This window comes from Phalacrocorax carbo, chromosome 1 (assembly GCF_963921805.1).
Source record: "Phalacrocorax carbo chromosome 1, bPhaCar2.1, whole genome shotgun sequence".
NCBI lineage: Eukaryota > Metazoa > Chordata > Aves > Suliformes > Phalacrocoracidae > Phalacrocorax > Phalacrocorax carbo.
This window is the reverse complement of record NC_087513.1, coordinates 37,594,745-37,621,142: the sequence shown is the minus strand read 5'-3', so window position 1 is coordinate 37,621,142 and position 26,398 is coordinate 37,594,745. Positions and strand designations below refer to the sequence as shown.

At 39.1% G+C, this 26,398-nt stretch overlaps 1 protein-coding gene across 5 annotated transcripts in view; it reads right to left on the bottom strand.

Moving 5' to 3' along the window:
* The window catches only part of SRGAP1 (SLIT-ROBO Rho GTPase activating protein 1), a 152,732-nt gene that overhangs the window by 22,553 nt on the left and 103,781 nt on the right, over positions 1 to 26,398 (bottom strand). For 4 of the 5 annotated variants that reach the window (XM_064448611.1, XM_064448599.1, XM_064448614.1 and 1 more), the window contains 9 exons: positions 20,989 to 21,210; positions 20,105 to 20,206; positions 18,217 to 18,414; positions 18,013 to 18,097; positions 13,684 to 13,711; positions 11,096 to 11,198; positions 7,603 to 7,663; positions 7,362 to 7,439; positions 5,691 to 5,825 (listed from right to left, as the gene is read on the bottom strand). In XM_064448611.1, coding sequence (XP_064304681.1) covers positions 5,691 to 5,825; positions 7,362 to 7,439; positions 7,603 to 7,663; positions 11,096 to 11,198; positions 13,684 to 13,711; positions 18,013 to 18,097; positions 18,217 to 18,414; positions 20,105 to 20,206; positions 20,989 to 21,210 — 1,012 coding nt within the window. Of the gene's footprint in view, positions 1 to 5,690; positions 5,826 to 7,361; positions 7,440 to 7,602; positions 7,664 to 10,553; positions 10,588 to 11,095; positions 11,199 to 13,683; positions 13,712 to 18,012; positions 18,098 to 18,216; positions 18,415 to 20,104; positions 20,207 to 20,988; positions 21,211 to 26,398 lie in introns of all 5 variants that reach the window. The other variant, XM_064448606.1, reaches the window with a different exon arrangement.

Genomic DNA, 26,398 nt, shown 5'->3' with positions numbered 1-26,398 from the left:
GAGAAACAACACATTTTAACCACCTGATAACTCATGATGAGGTTTTTGCAAAGGCAGACTCTAAAGTGAAACAGATCAAAAGTGAACAATCTGCCTCAGGAGAGTACAGGAAACCTGAGAGGGGAGAAAACACAATTACTAACATAAGCCCCAAAATACAAATAAAACAAAACTGAATTATAAATTAAGACAGGGATACATTAATCCTAAATAACATTAAGAAAATGTAAATTGAAGTTTAATTAAGCAATAATCCTGATGTAGTGGTGCATGTAAAAGACAATAAATATTCAAATATATAAATGCAGTGCTTTGGTCATGGAGAACAAAAGATTTCTGCAAGACAGCAACTGCTGGTGGTTCTGAAATATTTTGGGCCAACTGGACAGCTATGTGCTTTTATCACTCTGGTTTAGTAAAAATGCTACAAAACCACTATAATTTTCCTGGTTGTGGTTCTACACGTGGCTTCTCCTGCCCTGGTGGTGAGACATGGTTATTCAACAAGGAAAAGATTCAGCCTGGGAGCAGTCAGAGCTCAGAAACCCAAGTTCTGGATTGTGTAAGTTCTAACACCCTCTGTTAACAGGCAGCCTCCATGGGCCAATCTGAGAAGTAACAAAAGAAATGCAAACATTTAGCAAAGGGGAGATATTATTGATCAGAACATGTGGAAGGAGAAACCTGGTGTCAGCAGTGAATGAATTGTGCTACGCTAACAGCCAGTGCTGTGCAAGCTAAGCATATTTCACAGGCAAAGGGTAGCACACGGGAGGAAGGCGAAAGCAAACAATGCTAATGTGAGCTCTCTCCTTTAGGATCACTGTTTTGAAGGATAAAATCCAATGTGGTATCTCTGTGTGGGGGTCACTTGCGACTTCCACTTGGAGTGGCGCCTACTAGTAACAGAGTGAATGCCTAATGCGTATTTTACACACCCACTGAACGTCAAATGGGATTGAGTTACACATGCAGATGTAATTTTTATGGTCAATTTGCAGCTGACAAGTAAATGACATGAATATGTATTAGTGCTGAAGTTAACAGTTTGTGCCTCCTTCCACTTTGGTAGATGGGTCCAATCCAACTCAAAGACATGTATATATTAACTCAGCAATGCCACTTACAGCTCTTTCAGATCTGTTTACGAACACGTTACTGGAGGACAAACACAACGGTCTCCACTGTCGCTTAGGGAGGGAAACAGTTGTTGCCATTTTATTGAAACTTTTTCAGGAAGAGTTGGCAATTCAGAATATAGTTTTAAAATTTTTTTAGGTAATGGGCAATAGTCTGGAAAAGCAATAAAATAATTTCCTTCCGTAATGTTTATGCCTTTAGGTAAATGGACACTGCGGGCAGCAAGGGACTGAAATGATGAAAATCAGAAGGAAAAAAGACATAAGTTTTCATCCATCGTGGCATCTTAGTGTATCAAATTTAAGGCAAGGAGATGAAACCAAGAAAGAATATAACAACCTGAGCAGAAGCTAAGCTGTCTGGGTAGCTGAGATGTGTCTGCTGCTGCATTGCACAGCTATGTATGTAAAAGTGGTTCACGTGTATAAGAACTCACACCAGGGGAGGAATTGCAGTTCTCCAGCAGCAAAGGTAAATTACAGCCAGCCCTCAGCCCATCTTCAGTACCCTCTGCCTCCAAGTAACTTCTGTTACAAATATTTTGCTCATGTTTGGCCCAGCCTGTTTCTGCAAAGGGGCAGAAAAGAAGTATAGTGTAACTCTCCTCCCTTCCCCCCAGCTTTTTTTACCCTCTGGATTGCTGAGGACTGCTGGGACCAATAGTAGCCGCTCCTTTTGCTGAGAATGCAGAATTATGGCCCATAATCAGATGGATTCTTTACGTTCTGACCTACCTTTCATGCGTGCTCTGGAGAAGTCGTAGTTTGGCCCAAATTTTATCTAAACCAGTTCACAAGCCCAAACAGAATAACATTGTTCTCATGAGTCTAATTAATACAAATTGCCCTAAAAGTCACAGTCATTTTGCACTGTTCCACTGTACTTGCAAAAGGGAAAGCATTAAATCACAATGCTCTATTTCATTTGGAAATATATGCATAAATGCAAAGGAATTCCTCAGTGGCTGTACTGAGGAAAGGTTCATTTTGCAGCTGTAGCCTCAATTATGCTTGACATCCATAACTAAGTACTTCAGTTTCAAGGGGTTTTTCACTGGCAACGTTACATTTCCATATAAAATGTGTGACATTCTGCCCTTTTACAGTTTTATGTGAACATTAACTTTATGAATTTGCTTTCTCCCTCCCCCCTTTTATAACAATTTCTGCCAATGATTAAAAAAAACACACTGGCATTTATCTTGAAAAAACTATTTGAAAACTACTTAATGTTTATTTCTGTTTATCAGATGGTGAATGCAATATGAATGAAGAGTATACAAGCCTTCTTAATTAAAAATGTGAAAGCTTTCTGGACTTTAGGTATCAACTGTGATCTAAAGAAGTTACAGTAATGTGTGTTCTCACAGACGAAAGGGAGTCTGGCCCTGCTTCCATCAACATGAAGATCAACGTACTTAGTATGTGAGGCCAGATCAGCACAGAAAAAGAAATTACTGCAACTATGACAGGTTCAAAGCCTTAAGTGGGAGAAAAATCTTGCCTAGAGTGTCTTCCTTTTTGCAAGATATACAAAGCGTTAAGATTAAAAGTTAGCAATGGGAAGGGTCTTTGAGACAGACAGTTTTTGATAGTATGTACAACATAGGTTCTATTTAAACTAAATGGTGACAGGTAGTATATTCTGAAATGCTTGTTGTTTTTTTAAAAAAACAAACATCTTATTCCCTGGAAGAAGTGGGCCACTTAACGAAGCGCATAGTACACAGCTGTAAAAACACTACACCTCAGGTGTCTCAGATAATCTGAAGATACAGACACACTGTTCCCAGCGTGCGGTTCTGGAGCTGGCTGCGGGTGCAAGGCACAAGAAAGTTTCTTTCTCTGCTCACACCACATTTAAAACCCCCACCGCAACAACACAAACTAAACCCAACACGCTCAAAGAGAAAACCCCTTTTGTCCTGCCATGTTCCAAACTTACCTCTTCTCCCTCTGCTGAAGGAAAACATTGACATGCCATTTCAGAGTGCCCCGAAAGATAACCTTGTGGAAACCAAACCTAACAACAACAAAATCATCCTCCCCTGGCTTCCTCCAAAACCTTCCAGAAGCAGATCTGGGACTCTTACAACACGTTATCAGGAAGAAAATCCTCTGCTTTCTTCTGTAACAGCAATAGCAGAAGTCAAACCTAGCAGAACTATTCATTCATTACACCTCTTTTTGACAAGCTGTTGTAGGTATGATAATCCAAACTTACGACAGCCTCTGAGAACAGTAAGCCTAAACCAGGATCAGATGTCAACACCTCTTTCCCAATAACTAGCCCATTTAAAAATGTGGCTGGGACAAGGAGTGACTTTGCTCCAGGCATTTGGTTGGTACTGATTTCAGCTCTGCTGGATGATACTATTATTTAGGAAAAAAAAGTTGTTGACACTTTTGCAAGAAAACAATCCACCGCCTGCTTTGAACATGCAATAGTTGGACATCCTCTAAGGAAACAAAGGCCTAGTGCTAGAGATCTAGTATTCATTGCCATTTTCCTTAAAGTTCTTAATAACAAGAGACCATTTTGGGATAATTGAACTGGATCCCTCTCAGACAGTGATGCTCTGAGAGGTTGGTGAATCTCTCCCACCTGTGCAGGTGCCATGTACACATATTCAGACCATTGAACTTCCATCCCTCTTTCCAAATACCTTGTCCTGTCTTCAGAAGCTTCAATGGTGAACAGAAACTCTTTGAAACCATCCAGGTTCCCTGGAACACACTTAAAAGGTTGTTTTGGGCAAGTATTTTTGTATCTCCAAAGTGCTTACTTGTGTAATCTCTGTAAGCCGAATACTCACTCACTCACGTTAAACAATTCTGTTAAGAGGTCTTCAACACAGCAGAGTGCAATACCATCTCCACATATAAGAATGCCCATTTCTATTTTTCATAATGCTTAGTCAAAATAAAAAAGTCACAAAGAGATCCAATGGGCAGAATCTGACAGCAGAAATTTTGAAAAGGAAATCTGGTACAAATGTTTAATGATGAAAGAGATTAATAATTTGAACATCTTATCCAAGAATGTGGTAGGTTTTCTGTTAACTGAAGCCATTAAATCAATACATTTTTCCAGCAGACATGCTTTAATTCATCCAGAAGTTACGGAAATCAGTGCAGAATTATTAGGTAAAGTTCCATCATCCCTGCCATGCAGAAAATCACTCAGTCAAAACGATCCCTTTTTAGATTTCAATTTCTATGACTCACAGACATTTTCTGGGCTGTGGCACCACAGTTAGCTAAAGCTGAACTCAGGCAGAACCAAGAATACGCTTCCTAAAGAGACAATGTCCCCCTCAGCATCAAGGATCAGACAGTTAAACTGCATTTTTGAGGTCCTTCAGGACTCCTCAGTACCACCAAGTCTGTAAATAGAGACAGCTGCAGAAAACCCCGCAAAAAATGAAACACAAAATATTGCACATAGACCTGGTCACAGCAATCCATATATTCGTAAACTCCAGGCTGAATTACTGCAATCTTCCCTATGTGGTAAGGAAAACACACATATTGGGTTCCCCCAGCAGGGAGCAGAAAAGCCCATCTGATGGTCAGCCCAGGACACTGCACACATCGATCTGTGGTCCTGCCTGCTGGGCTGAGACCCCTTTGCCAAAACAACACAGTTTGGAGAAAGTCTGCCCTAATTAATATCCCAAAGGACTGGCCCTCGCTACCTGTGAAACTGCCTCTTTCTCCATTCGGCTGAAGCAGGCAAGTTACAAAGGAAAGGTTGAAAGGAGGAAACTCTTCCACAAAGCTAGCACCTCTGACCACTTTTAATGGACCCACAGGGAACAGTAAGCCTACTGATGGTTGGCTTGGCCTCACCCCTCCTCAACATCTGCTAGGATCTGTGAACTGGAAGTGGTTTTGTGCATGCCAGAGCGATTCATCCACTGAGAGCTTCCTAAATTACTACAACCTCTTTGTGTCTGGCTACGAACACCAGCACTGCACAGACCCACACAATGCTCCTCCAAGGCATCCATTACAACTTGTGTGTTGGAAGGCAGACCAGGCTCTTCCACAGACAACGCTCAGCTGGTCCCCTCCACTCCTGCACTAGTTTTCCTGCAGGTTGGATTGGAGGTTTTAAGCTGAGCACAATAAAGGTCCAGAACTACACAATCAAGCAGTTAGTTATTTATTCACTAGTATGACTCCAAGCTGTGGGGCATGAAAACCTTTGTGGGAAGTAACATACTCTGTTTGCACGGTCATGACTTCATCTCCTTCTGTCTGCCCCAATGCACGAAGAAAAATAATAATATGTTTAAATTTAACTATATCTTGTATACCAAAAGATATTCTTCCTGCCCTATTAAACAAAGAGTTGTACTGTACATAAATCCCACTGGAAAAAGGGAACAACCACAGCTGCGAGTATGACTAATAACTGACCCAGACTGTTACAGATGGCAAACAAATTGTCTCAGAAAAATCTGTGAGGTTAGCTCTTTTTTCAGGCTGCTACTGTATATATGAAAGTAAAATTCTACTGAGAAAGAAACAGAGATTTCTACTTACTGATACAAGAAATAAGATCATTAAATCTTTCCTTAGGAAAGACAGGATTTTCCAGCCCTCGGAAATAGAGCTTCAGTACTCCAGCAACTGAGTTAATGTCATGGTTACTTTGGTCATCTGCCAAAGGATTTTCACCTTAAAAAGTAAATAAAGTGAATGAAACACACATGCAGGAGCATTCTTACATGCAACATTTTTATAAGTGAGTGACATTTTGGGGGTTTTTTGTTTTTAGTGTGTGGGAGGTGGCAATGCAAGCATTCAAGTAAGATAATAAACACTGATTTAGAAATCCCAGGCTATGATTAAACCAAAACTGGCAGCCTAAATAAAGCTTCCTTTAAATTACATAACCTAGTGATCTCTTAGGTCCTGAACTTCCAACTACGTATTTATGGACATGTTGTGATTTGCCGTTAGTAAAATAAAGAAGCCAAATGTTCTTAATTGAATAGGGTTTTTCAGACTATTTTTTTGGGAGCTTACTTAAAGCAAATCGAGTTAGATAACTCTTTGAATTGGAAATCTGTCATCATTCTGAAAAATTAAAACATTCAGGAATATGTGCAACCATTTTGTCAAAACACTGTATAGGAACTGAAACCTCAGCCATGACTGAACTATGTGTAATTTTAAAGACTTAACCTTTATTCTTAAACATTTTAAACTTTAAAAATGTATGTATCTTCCAGAATAACACTACCTAGGAGAATCAGTTAACAACAAGGCAGATTTAAAAGCTGGAGAATAGGAGGATGTGGCTTCACTTAGCATGTAAAAACAGCTGCTTCACATATCTTGTCAAAGATGAGATCAGGTTTAATAAGATATATAACTAATCCTAGGGAGAAAAATACTCTGCATATCTTTTCATGCTTTTAGTCACAAGACTTATTGCTGCAAGGGTTTCCTCATTAGCAGATGATCTTGAAAAGGTTTTTCTGGAAATTAAAAAACCAGCTTCTAAGACCCAAGAAAAGAGAATGTAAGACTTAAAAAAAATTGTAACAAGCATTGTTTTAACACAACTGGGGGATTGCTGCATCCTGGCTCCCTAGCAGAGCAATCCTAGGCTGGGTGTTGCAAGCCACTCATGTTTAAAAAGCTGTTTTCACTTCCTGGTATCTTTCCCATAATTCCTCCTCTGGGACTGAAGTCTCCTTTGAGAAGGAAAACAGTGGTTGAAAATGGAACGACCCTTTCACAGGCCATATTCTCACTGATTGTGATGCCACTTTGGCAGAGGGACCAGAAAGTTGAGCACTCGTATTCCAGAAGATCAAGTAACAGGGTTCTTAAATTGCATTAAGTAGCCTCTCAAATCTAATTAAAAACCATAATCTTTCCTTTCTGAGAATCTTTAAAATAAAATACAGCCAAACTATTATTTGCAGTTTATCGTTAACAGAGACTAAAGTTTACAGTTGATCCAAGAGTCATATGCCTTGTCTAACAAAATGAAAACCAACCTCAAGCTCCTAGGACATAACAGGGGAAAACTATGTACGTGTCATCATTATACTTCATCTTTAAGCATATGATGGTGCAAAGTTTTAGGTGCAGTACACAAAGTACAAAAAACCTGCTTAAACAGACAAGAAAGTAATTAGAAGTTAAAAGATTTTTAAATGTCAGATATTAAGGTGCTTGAATAAATGAAAATGCAATTACCTCTCTCAAATGAATTTTTAATATCGTTGACTTCCACCTGGGAACCAGACACTCTGAAAATTCCCTGATGCTGAAGACCTGCAGCAAAGATGGGAGACAGTGGTGAGAAATGAATCTAATTTTTAAAATACTTTTAACCTCTGTTTTAAAAAGAAAGCTGTGATGGTAAATGCATTATGCAAACGATACACAAAAAAAGTCAGGGCAATAATGAAATGAAACAGTATGTTTCAGAGCTTACCGTATAAATTGATAAATCTGATACAGCTTTCCACGATGAGAGGAATGACTTGTCCTGAATCCTGGAAAAACAAAAGCAGGAAGAGTGAACTGCAGACCAAAAAGAGGAAAATTTCCTATTCTGGACTGAATGTGAAAGTGCATTTTCTTGGTCAATCCAGATGGACATACAGTGCTGGCAAAAAAACACGTAAGAAAACATATAATTTCTAACAGAGTTCTCTTCCCAATTAGAGAGGGACGGAAAGGAACAGGTGAAGAGAAAAGATTATGGTTCTTCATTAAAATAATTGAATTGGGATATTCAGAGACTTCATTCTCTACCTCTGCCACTGTATCTGGCTAACACTGTATGTGACATCTAAGCTCATGCATGTGTTTTAGATTTTTGAAGCAAAATGAGTTAAAGCAGTGAATCTGCCTTTTAAAAAGTTTATTATTAAGAATATTAATTCATGATGAAGATGATCTCTCTGTATCCATTTAACTTACCTTTCTTTTCCTGGGGGCAAAAATCCTACATGGACGTAATTACACAGCACCTAATTCTTTTTTTGTTTTGTTTTGGTTTTTTTTCCCCAAAAATGTTGATCACAAACAGTTGACAAACCCTTTTCTGGACCTGCTGGACTATCAGAAAAGTTCCTGGAGAAGAGCCATCAAATGACATAAATGACATTGCATGGGGTACCAGGTGTCTCTCTCCTGATACAGCAGCATGTCTACAGCATATCTTCAGTGGAGGTGCTTTAATAAAGGAGCAAAAATGCTTTTTATGATAGGGGGAAAAGATGACTATACACTAAGTTTTAGTGAGTTATCTTTTTCTTTTGAACTGCTGATTTTCCAAAAGCACTGTCATAGTCCTTTGTCTGTGTGTTTTGGTGCTTTAAAAAATAGATGTTTTACCCCAAGCACATTAATGACTACAAGTCACCGAATATCTATTAGAGACACAAATTATATGATTAAAAATTATTTAGAAAAGTTGGTGCTTACGGTAGAAACACTTCTGTTTCATAAATAATAGGTACCTTTGAAATTCTTGCCTTAGAAGCTATAATTTTTCTTTCCAAATGAATTTCAAATATGTAAGCGCTCAGAGAATTGGCTAATTCATTTTGAAGTTTAATATAAATATAAACCCAATCTGTATTACAAAACCATGAATTCAAAAGCACCCTGTAACTCAGAATACACATTTCCTCTTACAAACTAGTCCTTCATTTTCATGCTAAATTACACTAATGGGAAGTTTATGAACTAAGCCCAAGTAGAAGAAAAGCCAGCTACTAAAAAAAGTATGAAAAATAACACACGGTGAAACAGTGAAACAATGGACTTCCTGAGATAACCTAACCCTTGATCTGCTGTGTACTCTATGTTGTTTCAGTGGGCCTTACAAAAGACTGCACTGATAATTATGCTATTTAAATTGTGACTTGTTTGTCTTTTAATTTAAAACCTAGCTAAGACTGACTAGCCAAGAACCAGTAATGTCTGGATCAGCATTTTCTGTTTGAGTTGTGTCGTGATTCAGTAACAGCTGAATAAAAAAAAAACAAACCATGGAACAGGTCAGTTGCTAAACCCAGGAATACTGCCATCTTCACCAACAGTGAGCATCCTGGCTCTCCAAAAGAGCAGAGTATTAGAAAACATGCACAACATGCACCCATATCTCCCATTAGTATACTGGTTCATGCAAAGAATATAAAGCCTCAGAAAAGATAGTGTTTGTAGTGTTTGCAGTAAGAAATTACAATAAAAAAATTACGTTCATACCTGGTTTTGGAGAATCTGTTCAGAACCACGCACAACTTCCTAGTTAACTGAAATTATCTAAACTAACAGCTCTGGATTTTGGATCTAGTGACAGGAAAATAATTTGAAGGAACAATCTGTGTTGGTGAAATGTCAAGAACAGTGACCCTACTGCTGCTGTGAATTTAATCTGATGCGTGCAGTCAGTGAATATATGTTTGGGACTAATTATAATTTCTTATGATGCAAAAATGTAACAAAAAGCAATCTGGTGCAATACTGTATTTCATTAGTTGTCATCCCTTTGTCAGGAATGACATGGTCTTTGGGCAGGGGTGCTTTCCTAGGTTGGCTCCCACACTGGCAAATCTGTCAAAAGGCTACCAGCTTTCTTTTCCTCTTCCCTTCTGAAAGATGAACTACGCAGTGCTCTCCACATGCAAGTAAGCCCTGTCACCCACACTGCCATGTAACACAGCCCTCTTGTCTGTGAGGGAAAATGATGGGTACCATTTCTCCTATTTGCTCCCTGCTTCTCTAATCCCGGGGCTTTTTGTTGTGGGAGTTTCTGCTTCTTTGCTTGTTTTCATCCTTGAGCAAGAAACTGTTCATGATATTCATCTCTTGCATCATGTGATGATTTCCTGAAAGTCTGCACCTCACAGCACTGTCTGCATAATAATAATAGTTTTCCCTATAGTTGTACTGAGGGTGGTTGAAAGCCTGATTCAAAGATAGCTGAACTGGTATGGTGCCACTGAGCACAGAATTTGTTCTGCAAAATATTTGCTGCTATCTATGTTGCACAGGAATTAAAAAAAGATATCCTGTAACATTCAAACCCAGTCCACAGAACTTGTAGCCAGGAATTTAATTCACTACGTTTATGTACGTACTGTTATATATTTTTTAAAAATTTCTTTCCCTTAGCTCTGTCAGCTAATGTCCAGAGGTACTAACTGACTGTGATGAGCAGGTGCTTGTTAATGAATAAGGAAACGTCCATCATTTAAGACTACGATCACTCTGGAGTTGTGCTCTGGTTCAGGTTTGCACTTGCTGTACTCGTACAATCTTTTCTTAATGCAAACTTCTCCCTCCAGGTCTTTGAAAGAACTAATTTTGAGCCAGCCGTGAATGCAACCCGAGCGCGAGGCGGAGATGGTTCTCTTGCCACCAGAACTATACCTGATGTCTCGTGTGAGAGTTCCTTCGGCCTCGGCTAGAAGCATTATTAGAAATAAAAGTATGAGAAAGAAGAAGATAGTAAATACAGCAAAGATACAAGGTCCAGAATAGCGGTGATCACAATTTCACACAATATAATAAATTCCTAAAGTCATAGGAAATCAAAAACTGGATATCAAACCCAGGGTAACACTGCTGCTCCACAGACACTGAATACTGAATGTAATGAAAATGGCAAGCAGGAAACTGCTAAGTCGTGGGATGCACCAATACATCCTATCTTCTAAATGATGCTAAGTTTCCTAATAAAACCAGGCTGCCAATACTATCCCTACTTGATTAACAAAATAGTACAGATGCTAATGTGATAAATGAAAGCCCCTCTTTCCCTCTGACTTCAGGAAGTATTATATTGATCAACCGGGAAAGAAAAGAGCCCCAGGACAGACTTAAACATAATGATCTGCCCCAGCTCACATGAGGTGGTGACCATTATAGTAAGAAGTGTTGAGATCAGCCACTGGGGTGGCTGGTGCCAGTACCTTGATGAATGACTCCAAATCACCATTAAACAACTTAGCACTATACTGTGATCGGGGTCTGGGCTTCCTGTGTTTCTGGGGCTTAGGGGGAAGGTTTGGAGGCCTAAGGGAAGGGAATATGATTACTGAGCAAGGTAGAATTAAGTCACACAATAAAATGAAACGTCTGTAAGCTCATAGCAAAACAACAGAACATTGTAAAGGGAGAAATAAACACGGTACTTATCAAATACAGACTTTCCATCAAATTTAAGTGTAACAGTGATTAAAGAGTGGACAACTCCCCCATTAAAAATGCATTACTTATGGATAAATATTGACATTCTTTATGAATCCCTGCTTTGCAGTTTTACCACATACATTTATTCCAAACACTGCACAATTGGAATGGCCTTTTTTGTTGCGGTCATGCATGAAATGTGCTGCAACCACTGGAATTCATCCTGCCAGCCCCGGCAGAACACAGGCCACTCGAAGCACCTCTTATCAAGCAGAAAAGTTGCTTCATGCTGGAGAAGCTTCAAATGCAAATTAAAGCCGCTCAGCACACTCCTAAGATGCTTCAAAACCAAACCATCTGCATTTTCAACTAGAGCCAGGAAGGTTAAATAGCTTTAGCCTTCCACATCCAACCATTGACATCTTCACACAAGAAAATAAACACCTTGCAAATTAGCTAAAGGAATTAAAAGAATGTAATCAACTTGAAAGAAATAAACAAAAGCAGCATAATGCACAAAAAGGAAAGGAAGAACACACAAAACTTTGGTCTGCAAAACATTTACCTAGTGTGTTACACATGTGTGATGACTACAACTGAAAGAGATTACAGGAAATAAATATTGTTCTCTAGGTCACGATTTATTTTGTGAATGTCAGGGCACTCTGCATGCCAACAGCTTCCCTAGTTCCCCTGCACCAGCAGTCCAACGTTTCTATGTTTTTTTACAGGAATTAGTAAAAAATCAAGTGTTTTGGGTGAAACAGTGAGGAACAATAATGCATAGAACATTAAGTGGTGGGACTTTGGTCTGTTTGGGTACTACCTGCAAGTTTAAACTCATCTTTAAAGATATCCTCTTCTCTTCTACAATTTAACTTTGACCTTGAGGAACATTTCCATTTGCATGTCTTACAGTCTGTAAACTTAACTGAACCATGGGGCAATAGGCAGGTCCCAGCTGGAGCAGGGGAACTGGTGCTGAGGAACGGACGGGCAGGCCCTGTGCCCTCAGTGTTTCCCTCTCTAAGTGACCAGCTGTGAGAAGACAGGAGGTAAGATGGCTTCAAGCTGCTCCCCCACTTTGCTAAGGTAAAATAATTGACTAAATCCATCATCTTCTTTCAGCTGCTTACAGAGCAGGGAATTTAGGATGATGTGAGCCTGATGAGTCACCTGCTTTGGAGTCAAGAAGAACGTTTTTTTCATTAGACATGAGCTTGCTGACTTCCATGCATTCCTGGTAGCATCTGGGGGCAGAGTTAAAGTTAAAGGCACAGGTCTCAGAATTAATGTCAGCAGTTGGGAAGAATGCTCTGATTTGTTATCACAAAAGGTAAGAAAAGAAGGTGAATAAGTCCAACTTTACAGAGCTAAAATGAACCACGGAGTGATTGGAGAAAGGCTGGTCTGAAGTCTGTAGAGATGTCCCCAGGAATACTGGGGCCAGGCAGAAGAAGTAACACAAAACCAAGTTGGCCAGCGAAGGCAGAGCCAGAGCTGGATCCAAACTTCTTAGCTGGGAGGAAGCAAAACGGAGAAAGAGAAGGCACTGAGAAAGGATGTATTGCATGGAAAGGGAAGGGAAGAGTGAGACCAGGAAAGCTGGGCTGGATGTTCCTGCTGTCACCAGGATGAGAGGGGTGGTGCCCATAGCAGTGATACACACAAGTGGCAGCTGCAAATCCAAACACTTGCCTTTGCCCCCCACAGTCTAATGCCCTGGGGGTTTAGTGACCTTGTCTGTATTTATGTCTGGAGGCAGCATTGCAGGTGTGGCATTACACAACTGAAAAAGTATGTGCTGCACAAAGAAGCAAGATCTAACACTGTATCCCTTCTGTTCTGTGAATAAATAGACCCACTTAGGTATTGAATATATGGATGCTGGGGGAGGCAGATACTCCTATCCAGAGCCAGGTTATCAAAGACACAGCCTATCCCCTGAATTCATTTCTCTATCAGGTGCATCTGAACTATGTATCCTGACCAAGTGAATTACAAACCATGGGAGGCAAGGTATCTCTAGCAACTGAAAAGGATTTTTCTTGAGCACCAAAAAGCCCCCTGCAACTTCCAAATTTGACGTGTGATTCACAAATATCTTCAAGGATCTCCCAAGCTTGTCCCACCCTTGACACTGGCCTAAGCAACTCACAAGACTGAGGAAGATGAACAGTCTGGTCCTTTACCCATCAGCGTGCAGAAACAGAAACGCTGAATGTTAAAACACACAGGGTCTCTACACAATTTAAGTAACAGCAGCAGTAACAACGTTATATGCCCTTACGAACTTGTTCTAAAACTTGTAATTTCTAAGATTTTATTACATTTGTAAGTCTAATCACGTCAAATAAAAATATCTTACCTTGTTGTCATGTATTCAGCCCTGTGACCTAGAAAAGTTCAATAAACAGGAAATGATCATTTTCTGTATCTAAATTATGCTCAGCAAATTACTTTCAACCTTAACTTTCATGTTACCAGCAGAAGATATACAATTATACAACAAACAGGACAGTGCAGTTATCTACCATCACCACAGTGACATTTAAAATACAAACACAACCATGTTATGGAACAACTTTTAAGAAGCCTGCCCCTAAAGAGTCACTTGATACTGTAAATAATTTGAAGTCCAAACAACATCTATTGTTTGTGCTCATGTGTTTTAGTAGCTAAATCAGTATGGAAATAGAGCTGCACCAAGATCAGATTACTTGTCCCCTGTGCCTTGTGCTTAAACCTGTTCAGTGCTGAAAATAAAAAGCTCTAGACACCAACGGCTTGCTACTGAAAGACTGTTTCCTCTCTTTCATCTGTGTATTGCAGGAAAAAAATACAACGTTACCACTGGGAAACATGACAGAAAGCTGTGGAGGATTGTGAAGAAGGAAATACAGTATTCCAGAAAGGTTTCTGGGTAACCTTTGCAGAACAACAGACCAGTAAGTCAGGCATGTGCACCGTGTCAACTCGCGATAATGAAAAGCAAAATAATGAAACAGTAGGAAGGTCATGGTATTGTAAGTTCCAATCAGTCCAGTTTTCCCAAAGGGAGATTGCGCCTTATTAATTTATGAGAATTCTTTGAATATGTCAGTAAAATACTGGATAAAGGAGAGCCAGTTGAATTAAATTACTTAGACTTTCAAAGACCCCTGATAAGTTCTTCACAAGAGGCAACTAAAGCAGCTAAACAGCCATGAACTGAGTGGCAAAATATTCTCACTGATCAAAAACTATGGAAGAAAAGGGAAACCAAGTAGAATTAAATGGCTTTTTTTTCATCATGACAGAAGTGTAACAGTCATTTACTCAAGCCTTCCCATTAGGACCATTTATGTAACATATAATACATTTATTAATGTCTTGGGGAGATCACAGCAGCTAAGGAAGCAGAATATTGTGCAGATGACTAAAATACTTTTGTATCAAGTCCTGACAAAACTGTGAAGCCCTTCAGGGGGGTTTAACCATGTTAAGGAACAAGACACACAATGGCAAATGAAATTCACTATTAAAAGGTTCAAGTAAGATATTAAGGAAGAAAGAATTAAACACCTATGCAGCTAACAGAACTACAGATAATTATATTGACTGAAAATCACTCTGAGCATCCCTTGGGCTAGGTCTAAGTACACCGCTGAAATTCAAAAGTGACACTAAAAATGATCGTCAGACTGCAGAAAGAACGAAAAACAGTGATATGCAAAAGATAATACTATGTGGCAGTGTTCAGGTGCACCTGAAATACTGCACAGTACTGAAAACCCTAATCTGAAAATATATGTTGCAGTACCAGAGAGTAAGGATCTACAGAAGGTGGCACAAAGAATAAACTCTGGGAAAAAATATCTGGCATTAATAAGACATGCAAAGATTGTTGGCATTTATTTTAGAGAGGTGAAAAAGAGGGACGAAAGAAGAGTATGTAAAATAACCTATGACAGAAAAAGGGTAAGCCAGGGACTTCTCCCTACTCATGTAACCAGTTCACTGAGACTAAGAATAGCAGTAATAAATGCTAGTAAAACAAAAGATGTTACAAATCTCGAGTCTGGGGGATTTTAAACACATCTCTGACAATTAACAGATTAGGGCAAAAAACTATTTGGGACACAAAGGCAATTATTTTTACAACTGCTTATTCTCTTTCTTGCATTTTCCTTTGCTTTGTTCATTCAACAGAGGAGACTTGGGTCAGAATTAATACAAGTATCAGTGCGTTTCGTATGTTTAGTATCAATTTCATCTGAGTATTTCTCATTTACTTTTCCAAATTTGTAGGTGCAGACTCAGCAAAGCACTTCATCTATCTCCCTTGTGCAGATCATGAATATGTATCTGCCATGTCCATAAACAGCAACAGACTGTAGTAGGCAGGTGATGAACTGGAACAGAAGCCAAATGTTGTCAACATTGTGGACACCAGACTGGAATCTGGATTTATTCGGCCTACATCCTTACTCTGTGCAGGTCTGAATAAAAGCAAGAGAGGGTGCCAAAGGAAAACCTGCAGTTCAGACAATCCTTTCCCGCTCCCTGCATTCCCCTCCACATTACTTAACACAGCACTCTGCGTTGTCTGCTGTCTTGCTGACATGAAAGTTTCCAGAAAAGGCAGTTTGAGTGGAGCAGGGGAGCAGTTCACTTCCTATGAATTCATTTCTGTACTAGCTACAGCAATAATGTTGATAATTCTACTGTAATTCTATCCTTTCAATCATCCCCATTCAAGGAATGTACAGAATCCAGGTCCTCCTTCCCAGGCATGTGCATTTTAATGCAGGAAGGGGGTACTTGAATTTTTTAACCTGTAAGAATGATGGGTTTTGCTCCAAATATCAGCTTTGAATGTAAACGTGTACACTGGGGTACTATTTGTACTTGCAATCCTATGATGATGTGACAAGAGCTATGTGCAAAACACTCTGGGCAACAGAGATTAACTACTTGGGGTTACAGCTGATGGGTCAACAGGAACTCTTCAAACAGAACAGTCCAAGCATGCCTAGGCATGGCAGAATGGCCCAGAGCCTGATGGCAATTTATCACTTAGGTCACCCTGCTGAGAAATTTCTCTTTGGATTTCCTTTCACACAGTTCTTTCCTTATTTCTTTCTATCATCCATTAGGCAACAGATTCTGTTGCCTTTTATCTTTCTCCCTTCAGTAGAGGATCATGCATTTTACTGGCCTTCCAAATAACAAACATTCACTTTATTTTTCCAGATACATTTTCTGTGAGCCTTTGGAGGAAAACTTTCCTCTTTTTTGACTAACATCAGCAGCACATTGTTTTGTGTGAATAAACTGCTCAACACACACATTAAAACAATCCTATTAAATGAAAACTTCCATGAGAAATAACATAATGTATTTAGTTGTCTAAAACCAGCCACCATCTTCTACAGTCCAGCCTTGCAATAAAATGCTGTTTATTTCCTACCCCCAACCTCAGTCACTCCCTGGACAGGGGCTTTGTTTGGGTCACAGCCACTGAACTGTTAATAGCTCTTTAGGTACCTCCACAACAGGATTTGTGGGTCTGTGCTTTTGTACTAGAAGCAAAAAGAGATCTGATTAACAACAGATATTTGGCAGTAAAAAAAAAATAATAAATTGACACATCCTTTAGAGAACAAGTTTCCTTTTTTGAGTCTGAACTTTGAATCATAGTCTTTAACCTTCAGAAGAGGATTTTTACTCTTTGTGGTGTAATTCACTTCCTCTCAAGTCTGCAACACTCTGAGTGGCCAGTCCTCAAGGCTTGCAGTGTGATTCTCCTTTTCCCTTTGGTCCATGAGGAACTGCCTGTTGGGAGGGCTGGTAAGTGGAGGGCTGGAGCTGTGCAGAGTGCCTGATTCATTACTGCCCTAATTCAGCTTTACTTCATTTCATCATGGACATCTGCTTACTTGCTTTCTATTTTAAGATGTATTTTTTAAAATTGTGGAGAGTGTTCAGGACAATGCATAATCCTCTGCTATTGTAATTTGTAATGCAATCATTTTATATGCAATAATGATAATCAATAAGTATAGAGCTATTCATTAAGTTTTCATTCATTCCAGTTCAGAATATCCAAATACTTTGTAGAAACCCAGCATTAAATTAAAGCTGTAAGAATCTCTCTGCTGACATCAGTGAGGTCAGGATTTCACCTTTTACCTTCCACAAATGCTCCACTGAGTTGTTAGGCAGCAAGAAGGACATTCACGTCCACGTATCAGAAATGTTACACTAGTGAGATCATTGTAAGAGATGCATCCTTGATAATTTTGTATGCTTAAAAAAAAAATCACTCTCCCCCAACTCTTAAAAAACCCCAAGTCAACAGAAATCGTTAGGAAGTAGAAACAGTACATTTGTCACAGCTCTTAAATCACCCTGAACTGACTATGTCAGCTCTCCTTTTAGACACGAGGTTTTTCATTCAACAGTTCCATTTCCAAATATAGCCACTTGCCTAAATGTCTGTGCAGTGGAAATAAATACCTGTTGAAGAAATAAAATCAATTTATAGTGTGTACTCTTACCACTGCACCAAAACTATGTCTGGTAAAAATCAAACCTATGTTTACTGGACAATTAAGCTTTAAATTTTGTAATCTTTTTCCTGAATACCTTTGGCATTTCAGTGGGTTCATTGTATAGTCTGGAATCATTGTTCAGTTTATTGTGTGATATTTACCTTCTCCGAGTGTCCTCTGCAGCAAGTCATGTTTTGCTTGAAGTTTTGTGATGAGATTACTACCTTCCAGATATTCTCTGAATTTCTGTAGAGATGCAGATCAATCTATTATTATGTATGGCACATAAATTCCAGGAACTTCTGCATGATGTTTACTTCAGGTGTTTGGTCTGTATCACATGAATGAGGAAGCAACCAACATACCATGAAATAGAATTGCTCCGTTTCCTGCTGGTTAGCTCTTCTTTTCGCAATGCTAGGCTTACTCAGGTATGTCTCAGATACTGTTGACTTCACAGATTCCGTTGAGCGACTGTGCTGGAAACATTCTGACACATCATAGTCTTCAATGGTGACCATATCTTGTATTGTCTGCAGGGTAGCCTCTGTTGTTTTCTTAACCTGGTGTTAAAAAGCACAGTTTACCAGATGGGAAGATAAATACATACCAGAACAGCTTAGAAGGGAAGCTCATTGCTCACAATAGTTCTCTGGCATGCTCCCCCAAACAAACTGGTGTGTGAACGTGAAAAATTAGATGTACTATAACAGATATCTATAAAACTGAAAAATTACATGATTAAGTTTCTTATCTAGTTCTCTGCTTTACCATGGTACAATCCACAAAGATGGATGTACTCTTCTGTTGACTGTATAGCACTCTCAAGCATTTGTTTCCTGAAATTAGAATTGAAATGTGACATGATTTGATTATGGTCCCTAATTTGGGACAATAGGCAATAGAGATGGTCCACTGCTCTGAAGGGTCAACTCTCCCACGTGTGGACGATCTCTTAGATTGAATGCGTACATCCAAAGATCTGGCTGCCAGAAAATCATGTTCTTCCAAGATAAAAATCTGTGACACCAGTCTGCAGAGTGCTAAGGTGCAGAGCACAGTGATGTTTCGATTGCAGAAGTGGAATACGCAGCTGGAGGAGGGGGTTGGAGAAAGAACAATTTATACCAGCCTCACACCACTTCCTATGAGCTATGGAGAGCACAGTCACTGATAGTGGAGACCAGGGCATGGAGGCCGTGGAACTGCGGATGCAGCGTTTCTGCAATGCAATAAAGTAACTGGCAGGATTCACAAGGATGTGATTTGCCTCCCAGTTCTGCTTATGAAAAGCCTCTAGTAGTCAACTTAACTAAATCATGCACACTTCTGCATACACCTCCAGTGTAGGCAAATACCCTTTTTGTGCCTGCCAACACGATCCCGCTATGCCCTTGCACTTCACTTTACTGAAAGAAATAATTGTTATCCTTCCTTTTGTCTTCTGTTACCTTGAGATATTTTCTGAAGTGGGATTTTTTTTAAAGACTACTGTACATGTCTCATGGACATTAATACTTTGTTCTAAGCATTCAGCACATAACACAGAATAACTGGAATCCTGAAAACATCAAAAAACTGCACCAAGAAATTAAATTATCCCTATGTTTTAATTTAGGAACAGATGCTAATTTAAAATAGGGGCCTTTAACACTGTCTTAAATTGGATAGAAGTGCAATTTATACCCACTGGGAGGCCCCTCTCTGCTGCCAGAGCAAGAGAAAGAGAACATCATAGCTTTACCGTATTTAAAAAAAAAAAAGTATTTTATTTTACTAGGTGACTGATTCCCATCACATGCATTCAGTACTCTTGTTTATAAATAGCTGTAGCTGAGAGCACAAGAGATTTTGACTCAGCTAACACAAAAGACAGTATAAATTCCTTTGTACTTCAGAAATAGTAATTTTGGGACTGGACAGACGGTGGTCACAGAATAACTGTGCTCCGTGGCTTTCTGCCACAAAACTTTAAAAATAAGTGCTCCAACAAGTTTTCAGTGAAGCATCTGCAAAACACACAACTCAGTAATGTGAATATATGGACAGGTAAAAGATGAAGTTTCCAAACCTCTACAAAGCAGACGAGGATCTACCTTAGCATATTTGCCAGTGTTTGATTTTTAAAATTAAAACAGCTCACACGGATTGAAGCCATTTCAGGGTCATTTACATGCTTTTGATGGGATAGAAAACGCTGCACCTTCCTGAAAATGGTGTTCAATGCATAGCCCACGTAGATACAGATCTTACCTCCTCATTTTCGATTTTGAGCGTGGCCAATCGTGACTGTAGTTGCTGGTACCTAAGCATAAGCTCTGCTTGTACAGGTTGCTGGGCAGTGACCTGACAAACCTAACAAAGAATCGGAAAGAGATGTAAGATGACAGGAAGGAAAAAACCAGTCAATAGCCTTTGGTTGCTCTCCTTAAAACTAACTGAATTCCTACCAAAGCCATTAAAACTTAGTAAAGCAGACAATGAAATGCATCCATCTAAAATGAAAGTATTTGTGTTACAAGGTGTGGAACTACTTTCCACATCTTATAACAACAGTGCACAGCCTTGTTGTGTGGCTGCTTTGTGGTGCTTGTCTATCACACAAAATTGCAAACCCTGGAGTTGCCTTCAAATAAAGATGTACACAGGTGATTCTGCACTCTGCTTTGCTACTGGCCTTTGGCACAGCAGAACAGGGCACAGCTGGGGTACCCAGTACGCTTCAAATCTGCAGATGATAAAATGGGGGAGGAAGAAGGTGAAAAGGCTGCATTTCACTGTGCATAATTTGGAGCAGCTCTGCAGCTGCTCTCAAATAGCACCCACAAGTTCTGTTATGGGTGAGGCTGGTAGTGAAGACATAAAGCCGCTACTTACACCGGTGCTGGGCTGAGCACAGGTTGGCCAGTAAATCTGCAGCAATGCCATTAAGAGTAATATAGAATACAATTACAACCCAACAGTTTTTACTTGAGAACCTCGAAGAAGCCAATTTTGCAAAATGTTATTGCTGATCCACTTGCTTTTGGGTAGCAATAACAGCTTTTACCAAACTCTTTGTAAAAAGGGATAAATTTTCTATCTTGGTTTTCAGAGACAGAAACAGCCACCGTGGGGATACTTGTCACTGCACAGACCTCATCACCCATATGAGACTGGAACTCAAATTTCATTGGCGGACAAAAAGCGGTGGGGTACATTTCCATGAATCTCTGCTTGTCACTTCGTGGCTCCAAGCTGTCAACTGCATTTTCAATGATGTCTAAGCCCTCATGCCTGGAAGTTTCAAGGTTATACTCTGCAGAAAGGTATGTTCTTAGGGCTCTGTTCAGACTAGCATGGTATCCAAGATCGCAACACTAAAAACACAGTAAAGATAAAAGAAAATAAATGAAAAAGGAGGAACATCATTTCAATATCCCAAGCCACAAATTACCACTAAAATTTTCTGTCCTGAAATTCTTCTGTCTTCGAAGTATTTTACAAAATATCTTGTAAATTAAAATACAGTAAGTACAGACAGTAAGTATTTAGTATCCTCATTCTATTGCAAAGATTAAAGGACAGTTTTAGAAAAGACATCAAGTGTACAAGAATGGCAATATGCTTGCAATATATTTGCATTTGTTTATCAGATACAGATGTGCTATTACTGTATTTACAAAGAAAAGGTCTGGGACTCCACACACAAGTGGGCTTTCCCATATTATTGTTATACATAAGCCTCAGATCATCTGTTTAAACCCATCCTGATATAACTCCACCATCTAAGTCAATGCTAGCACTGAACTGAAAAACAAGCAATTCCTGCTCACCATGTCTGTGCCCAAACAAAAAACCCCACAACTGCTTCTTGCATTAGTGACCCATCTAAGATGCTTTTGATGCAATAAGAATGGTTTAATAACCTTTTCCCTGATGGTGAAAACGTATTTACTGTAAACACCTTATTTCCCATGCTCAGACAGAGTCAGCAATGTACATCATGTTACTAAATGCAGAAAGTCATAATTTATGTCTTTTTTTCTAGGGGTGAGAATAACACTGGAATGTAATTGAAACCTAATTGGTAGAACATAAAGTTGTGTTTGTTCTTGAATTTTAAACATCCTCGGTTTGCATTATTCATGATTGGTTAATATTTTAGAGGAACAGCTGAATATATTTTTAAAATGTCACAGCAGTAGTGTATCAAGTGATTGTTTCCTTAATTTTTTCCCCACAGTATGCAGTAAACAATATCCTCAGCTTCTGCTCAGTGAGCTACCAGGCAATGGTAGAAGTATTGCAAACCTCTCTGTCACCCCAGTAGCGGCACATCAGTCTGCTAACAGTTGCATACAAAGCAATGCTCTTTATTCGAACAGGAGAGATTTGTCCCAGTCACATGCCAACGCCTGGCTAGGGCAGTCAGGGAGCTGCTTTAGGGCATCCCTCAGACCCCAGCCCTGGGTACCCACTCACAGTTTAAAATCATCCTTCCCTGCAGGACTCACACATTAAGCGATGCAGTTGGGTAGAAAAGCAATTTGAATTCAGTCCACTGCAGACCACATTTATATGCATACCTCACAGCTATTACAAACCCTAAAGGACTCATGGGATCATGTTCCCCACCCTCTCCTCTTACTTTTTTGAAAAAGGAGAGAAAAAGAGAGAGGAGACAGACAGACAGATGCACACATTGCATGGGAAAGAGTTTTCAACCTATTTACCATAACTAAAGCTGTGTGTAGAAGAGAAAGAAACCCCTCACACCTTGCACTAATGACTAATGATCAAGCTGACAACAGAGGGCTGTTTTATTCACAACAAAACTTCCAGAAAGACTAAGCTTTCAGTCCTAGTGAGTACTCCAGGTAGTTACTGCAGATGGGACAGTGGCTCTCCAAAAACCGGTTGCTGAACCATTTAAAGAAAACAGTAAAAAGATGTCATGTTCAATCAAACACACACAGATTAACCTCTCTCTTTTGCATTTATAGAATGGAAATTTGTGTTACACTTACTAAAACAGCCATTCAACTTTTATACTACAACACATCCATATTTCAAAGATCTCCAGCCTAAAAAATACTGTTTCTAAAAGGAAAAGTGTCTTCGTGTTTTTCTCTTCTTCTGTGTCAAATCAGATCTTATATTTAATTCACCATCTTGGATGAAAAAGACAGACTAAAAGCGCTGATAAGAAAGTGGATCAGGACAGCTGTTTTATTTCGTGTGCATTAGCTTCAGAAAGACCTCACGGAAGATTAAACTGAGAGGAAATGAGAAATAGAGGGCAATGCCAGGTTTAGCACGGCCAACTACCCATGTATTATAAAACTACAGGCATCTAGAGCCTGAGTTTTGGCTCCAGAGGATTAATTTGAGTATTAATAGAAAGCTTATTGATTTACAATTAGAGCTGTGTGGGTTTCTGATGCAGCTTTTTTGCAAGTTGGAATATAAGATTGCAGCCTTTATGCCGTGACAGTACCAAGAACTTAATTGTTTAACCCTTAACCTACTCAGTGACTATCACCACGGTCATCTTTTGCAGGTGATGACAGCTGAACAAGGTAACAAATATGGCCTCTCAGCCAAAAAGAAGGGTTCTTCAAGTGAAGCAGAATATCCTGCCAAACTAAGGCATTTTCTTGCAATGCCGATGCCAGCAGAGCAAACAAGAACTAAATCCAGAACCTGAGCTAATGCCTTATCAACAGTGGCTCTTTGAATGGAATTTAAAATGCCTAAAATTTGGAATTTTGCTTCAACAATTTAAGTAAAATAGAATTTGTACAAGTGAAGTTATTTTATAAAAGCAAAAATAAACACTCAGACTTCACTCTTACTTCTGCCAGACCATAGTTCACTTTCTCCAAAATTTGGAGACAAAGATGATTTCAACCGGGGAATGGCTCTGTCACAATATCAACTCATGGCTACTCAGAAGAGTAATGTTTTAATCTGCTAGTACTAGTGATGGTTTAGAGAGAGAGTTGTCTATAATGGAGATGGCACTTTGGGTATTTGTTCATTACGAAGACTCAAAATTTAAGGCACTGCCACTAAACTGCGGCACCCACCACATCCTGTCTGACCACAATTGGAAAAAAGATCATCAGCTTTTGTGGTGTTGCGAAAAAGTACGTATGCAAGCAGATATACACACACAGCACGGCACGTATACATGATTTTCAGGAAAAAATCTATAGATTTCTAGAAAGATTTGGGAAGTTCAAGAGAGCGACCACACTGTTAGCCAAAATAAATATGAATCTTTGAGGTTCACTAATCAGCACACCAAGGCTACAGCCTGGGTGGCTAATGAGATCTGCTATTAAGCTATGGGCTACAGAGATGAGATGTTGGTTGGTGCAGCAAGACATGAAGATGAGAAATGAGAGAATGAAGTCAGAGACTAGGAGTTTTATTGCATTTCTGGATTCACGAAGACTTTCGGTTGGGCAAAGTGGAGGGAGATGAGTGATGCCTTTGGGATATGTGTGAAAAATTAATTTCGTAATTTGCATTTTATTTTTATTTGGAATTAAATCTGACGCAGTCTCAAGAGCATTTACTGTCTTTATTGCTCCCCAGAGTATATTTAGGCTTGAACAAAACAAACTGCAGTGCTTAGCACAGAGCTTCAACCAAACAAGCAAGCTGCTCTTCATTTCATTTCTGGAATAGTAATAAAATTCTAATGCCAATGGAGAGAGAAATTCATAAAAAAACGCCTTAACCGCTGAATAAGTCACTTTCTAATCATCCTGTTACACAGCCATCAACATTCAAATCAAACAATCTGGCTGTACATATCATATTTATGAGAACTTATGTAATAAAGATTTTGAGCTGCAGAGACTCTAGCCTAGTTTTAAACTTGGTTCTATGAATGATTAACAAAGAACTTTTACAGAATAAATGATGTTCATAATAGCTAAATGTTCCCTACCTTCCTAACCATCCAAAGCATGCAGACTGCAATTAGAGATTCAGAAACTCCACTCTAAGACCAACACATGAATATTTTATTTATTCTAGCAGAAGAACTACAGTCAAATTGTTTTGATCACTATTTCCTAGCATTTACTTTCAGACCAGGAGTGCATGGTAAGTCTGAAAAAAGGTCCCTACTTTTCTCTTATACCCAGATAAATCTAATAAACTCAGTTACATGGAAATCTTCAAGTAAAGGAACAACAGTATGTGCCATATGGACTGATGTTGATACTAACAGTCAGAATAGTGGGGGTGTGTACTTTGTTGCTTCTCTGAAACCCACAATCTTAAAAAAAATAATAATTCCTACGTACTAGATAAAGCTTATTTAATTCCGCTAAAAAGTAATCTTTGCTACTTTTTACATAACACAAATAAAGAAAAAAAATCAAATCCTCCATTTGAACTAGATCCTACTATATAGTCAGCAGAGAAGAAATATTCAACAGAAAATTCAAATTCATCTAGCACAATATGCAAAGGACAAAAATATACTGCGCATATCAAATCCTGTTTATTCCTCTCCTTCTTTGCAAATGCTGGTCCCAACTCTCAGCTCACTAAATGCATTAAAACATCCGGCTAAGACTCCAGCAATATTTTTATCATGCTTTTATCACAAGAGCTTAAGATGAACAACACATCATCATTTTAAGTCAGAAGCTCTGAGCTTTCTTAATGAAATGAAGGAGTTGAACAGTTCAGACCGAGTTCAACTGAGGAACTGCAATTTAGGATTTTCCATATGAGCCTCACAAATCAAGTTGCAGTAGAATCCAAGCAAAAAAAGCTATGATTTTTTTTTTCTGGGAAAAAAAATATCCCACAACCCTCCCCAACCTTGTTACAAAAATGTATTGAAGAGTTCACTGCATTCCTCTATATATTTATGCCATTTTTATCAGACATATTTTTCAGTAATGTAGGAAAATAGTTTCATTTATGGGCAACGCCAACAGCTCGGGTAGATCTAAATCCCTTCCATGTTAACTGGAATTCATACACAGAGGAGAAGTAATCCTCTTCCGTAGAGGCAAAGAGGGAGCTCAGGCAAGCACAGAAAGGCAGGCAGGCAGATGGGGACAAAGTACAGAGGGCAAAGAACAAAATCGCCACCACTGCTCTGAAAACTCCGAATCGTACCATTACATTAATAGATTTACAGAATGAGATAGCCTGGACTGTTGCAACATATGGCCAGTGGGAAGCATGTCTCACATTCCAATGATATAACCCCAAAATCTTGCCAAGACTGTTGCATTTACAAAAAGCGTTTCCTTTGTCAAGTAGTAAACACTCTGTCCAGATACCAATGCTTTCACAGCATATTCTGATTAAATACAAATGTCTGAAAGACACTTCATTTAAACAAGCTCACAATCGGATTAAATTGGCTCTGAAGCAAATTCTGGTTGCACATGTTTACAGCCTGCTCTTACAAAACAGTGATGCAAAGGGCAGCTAGATTTTCCATTTAAATTCCTTAGGGAAGAGTAATTTCTAAAGCCATTTTGCCAAAAGAATGTTATTATCTACACTGGTCCAAGGCTTGGAAAA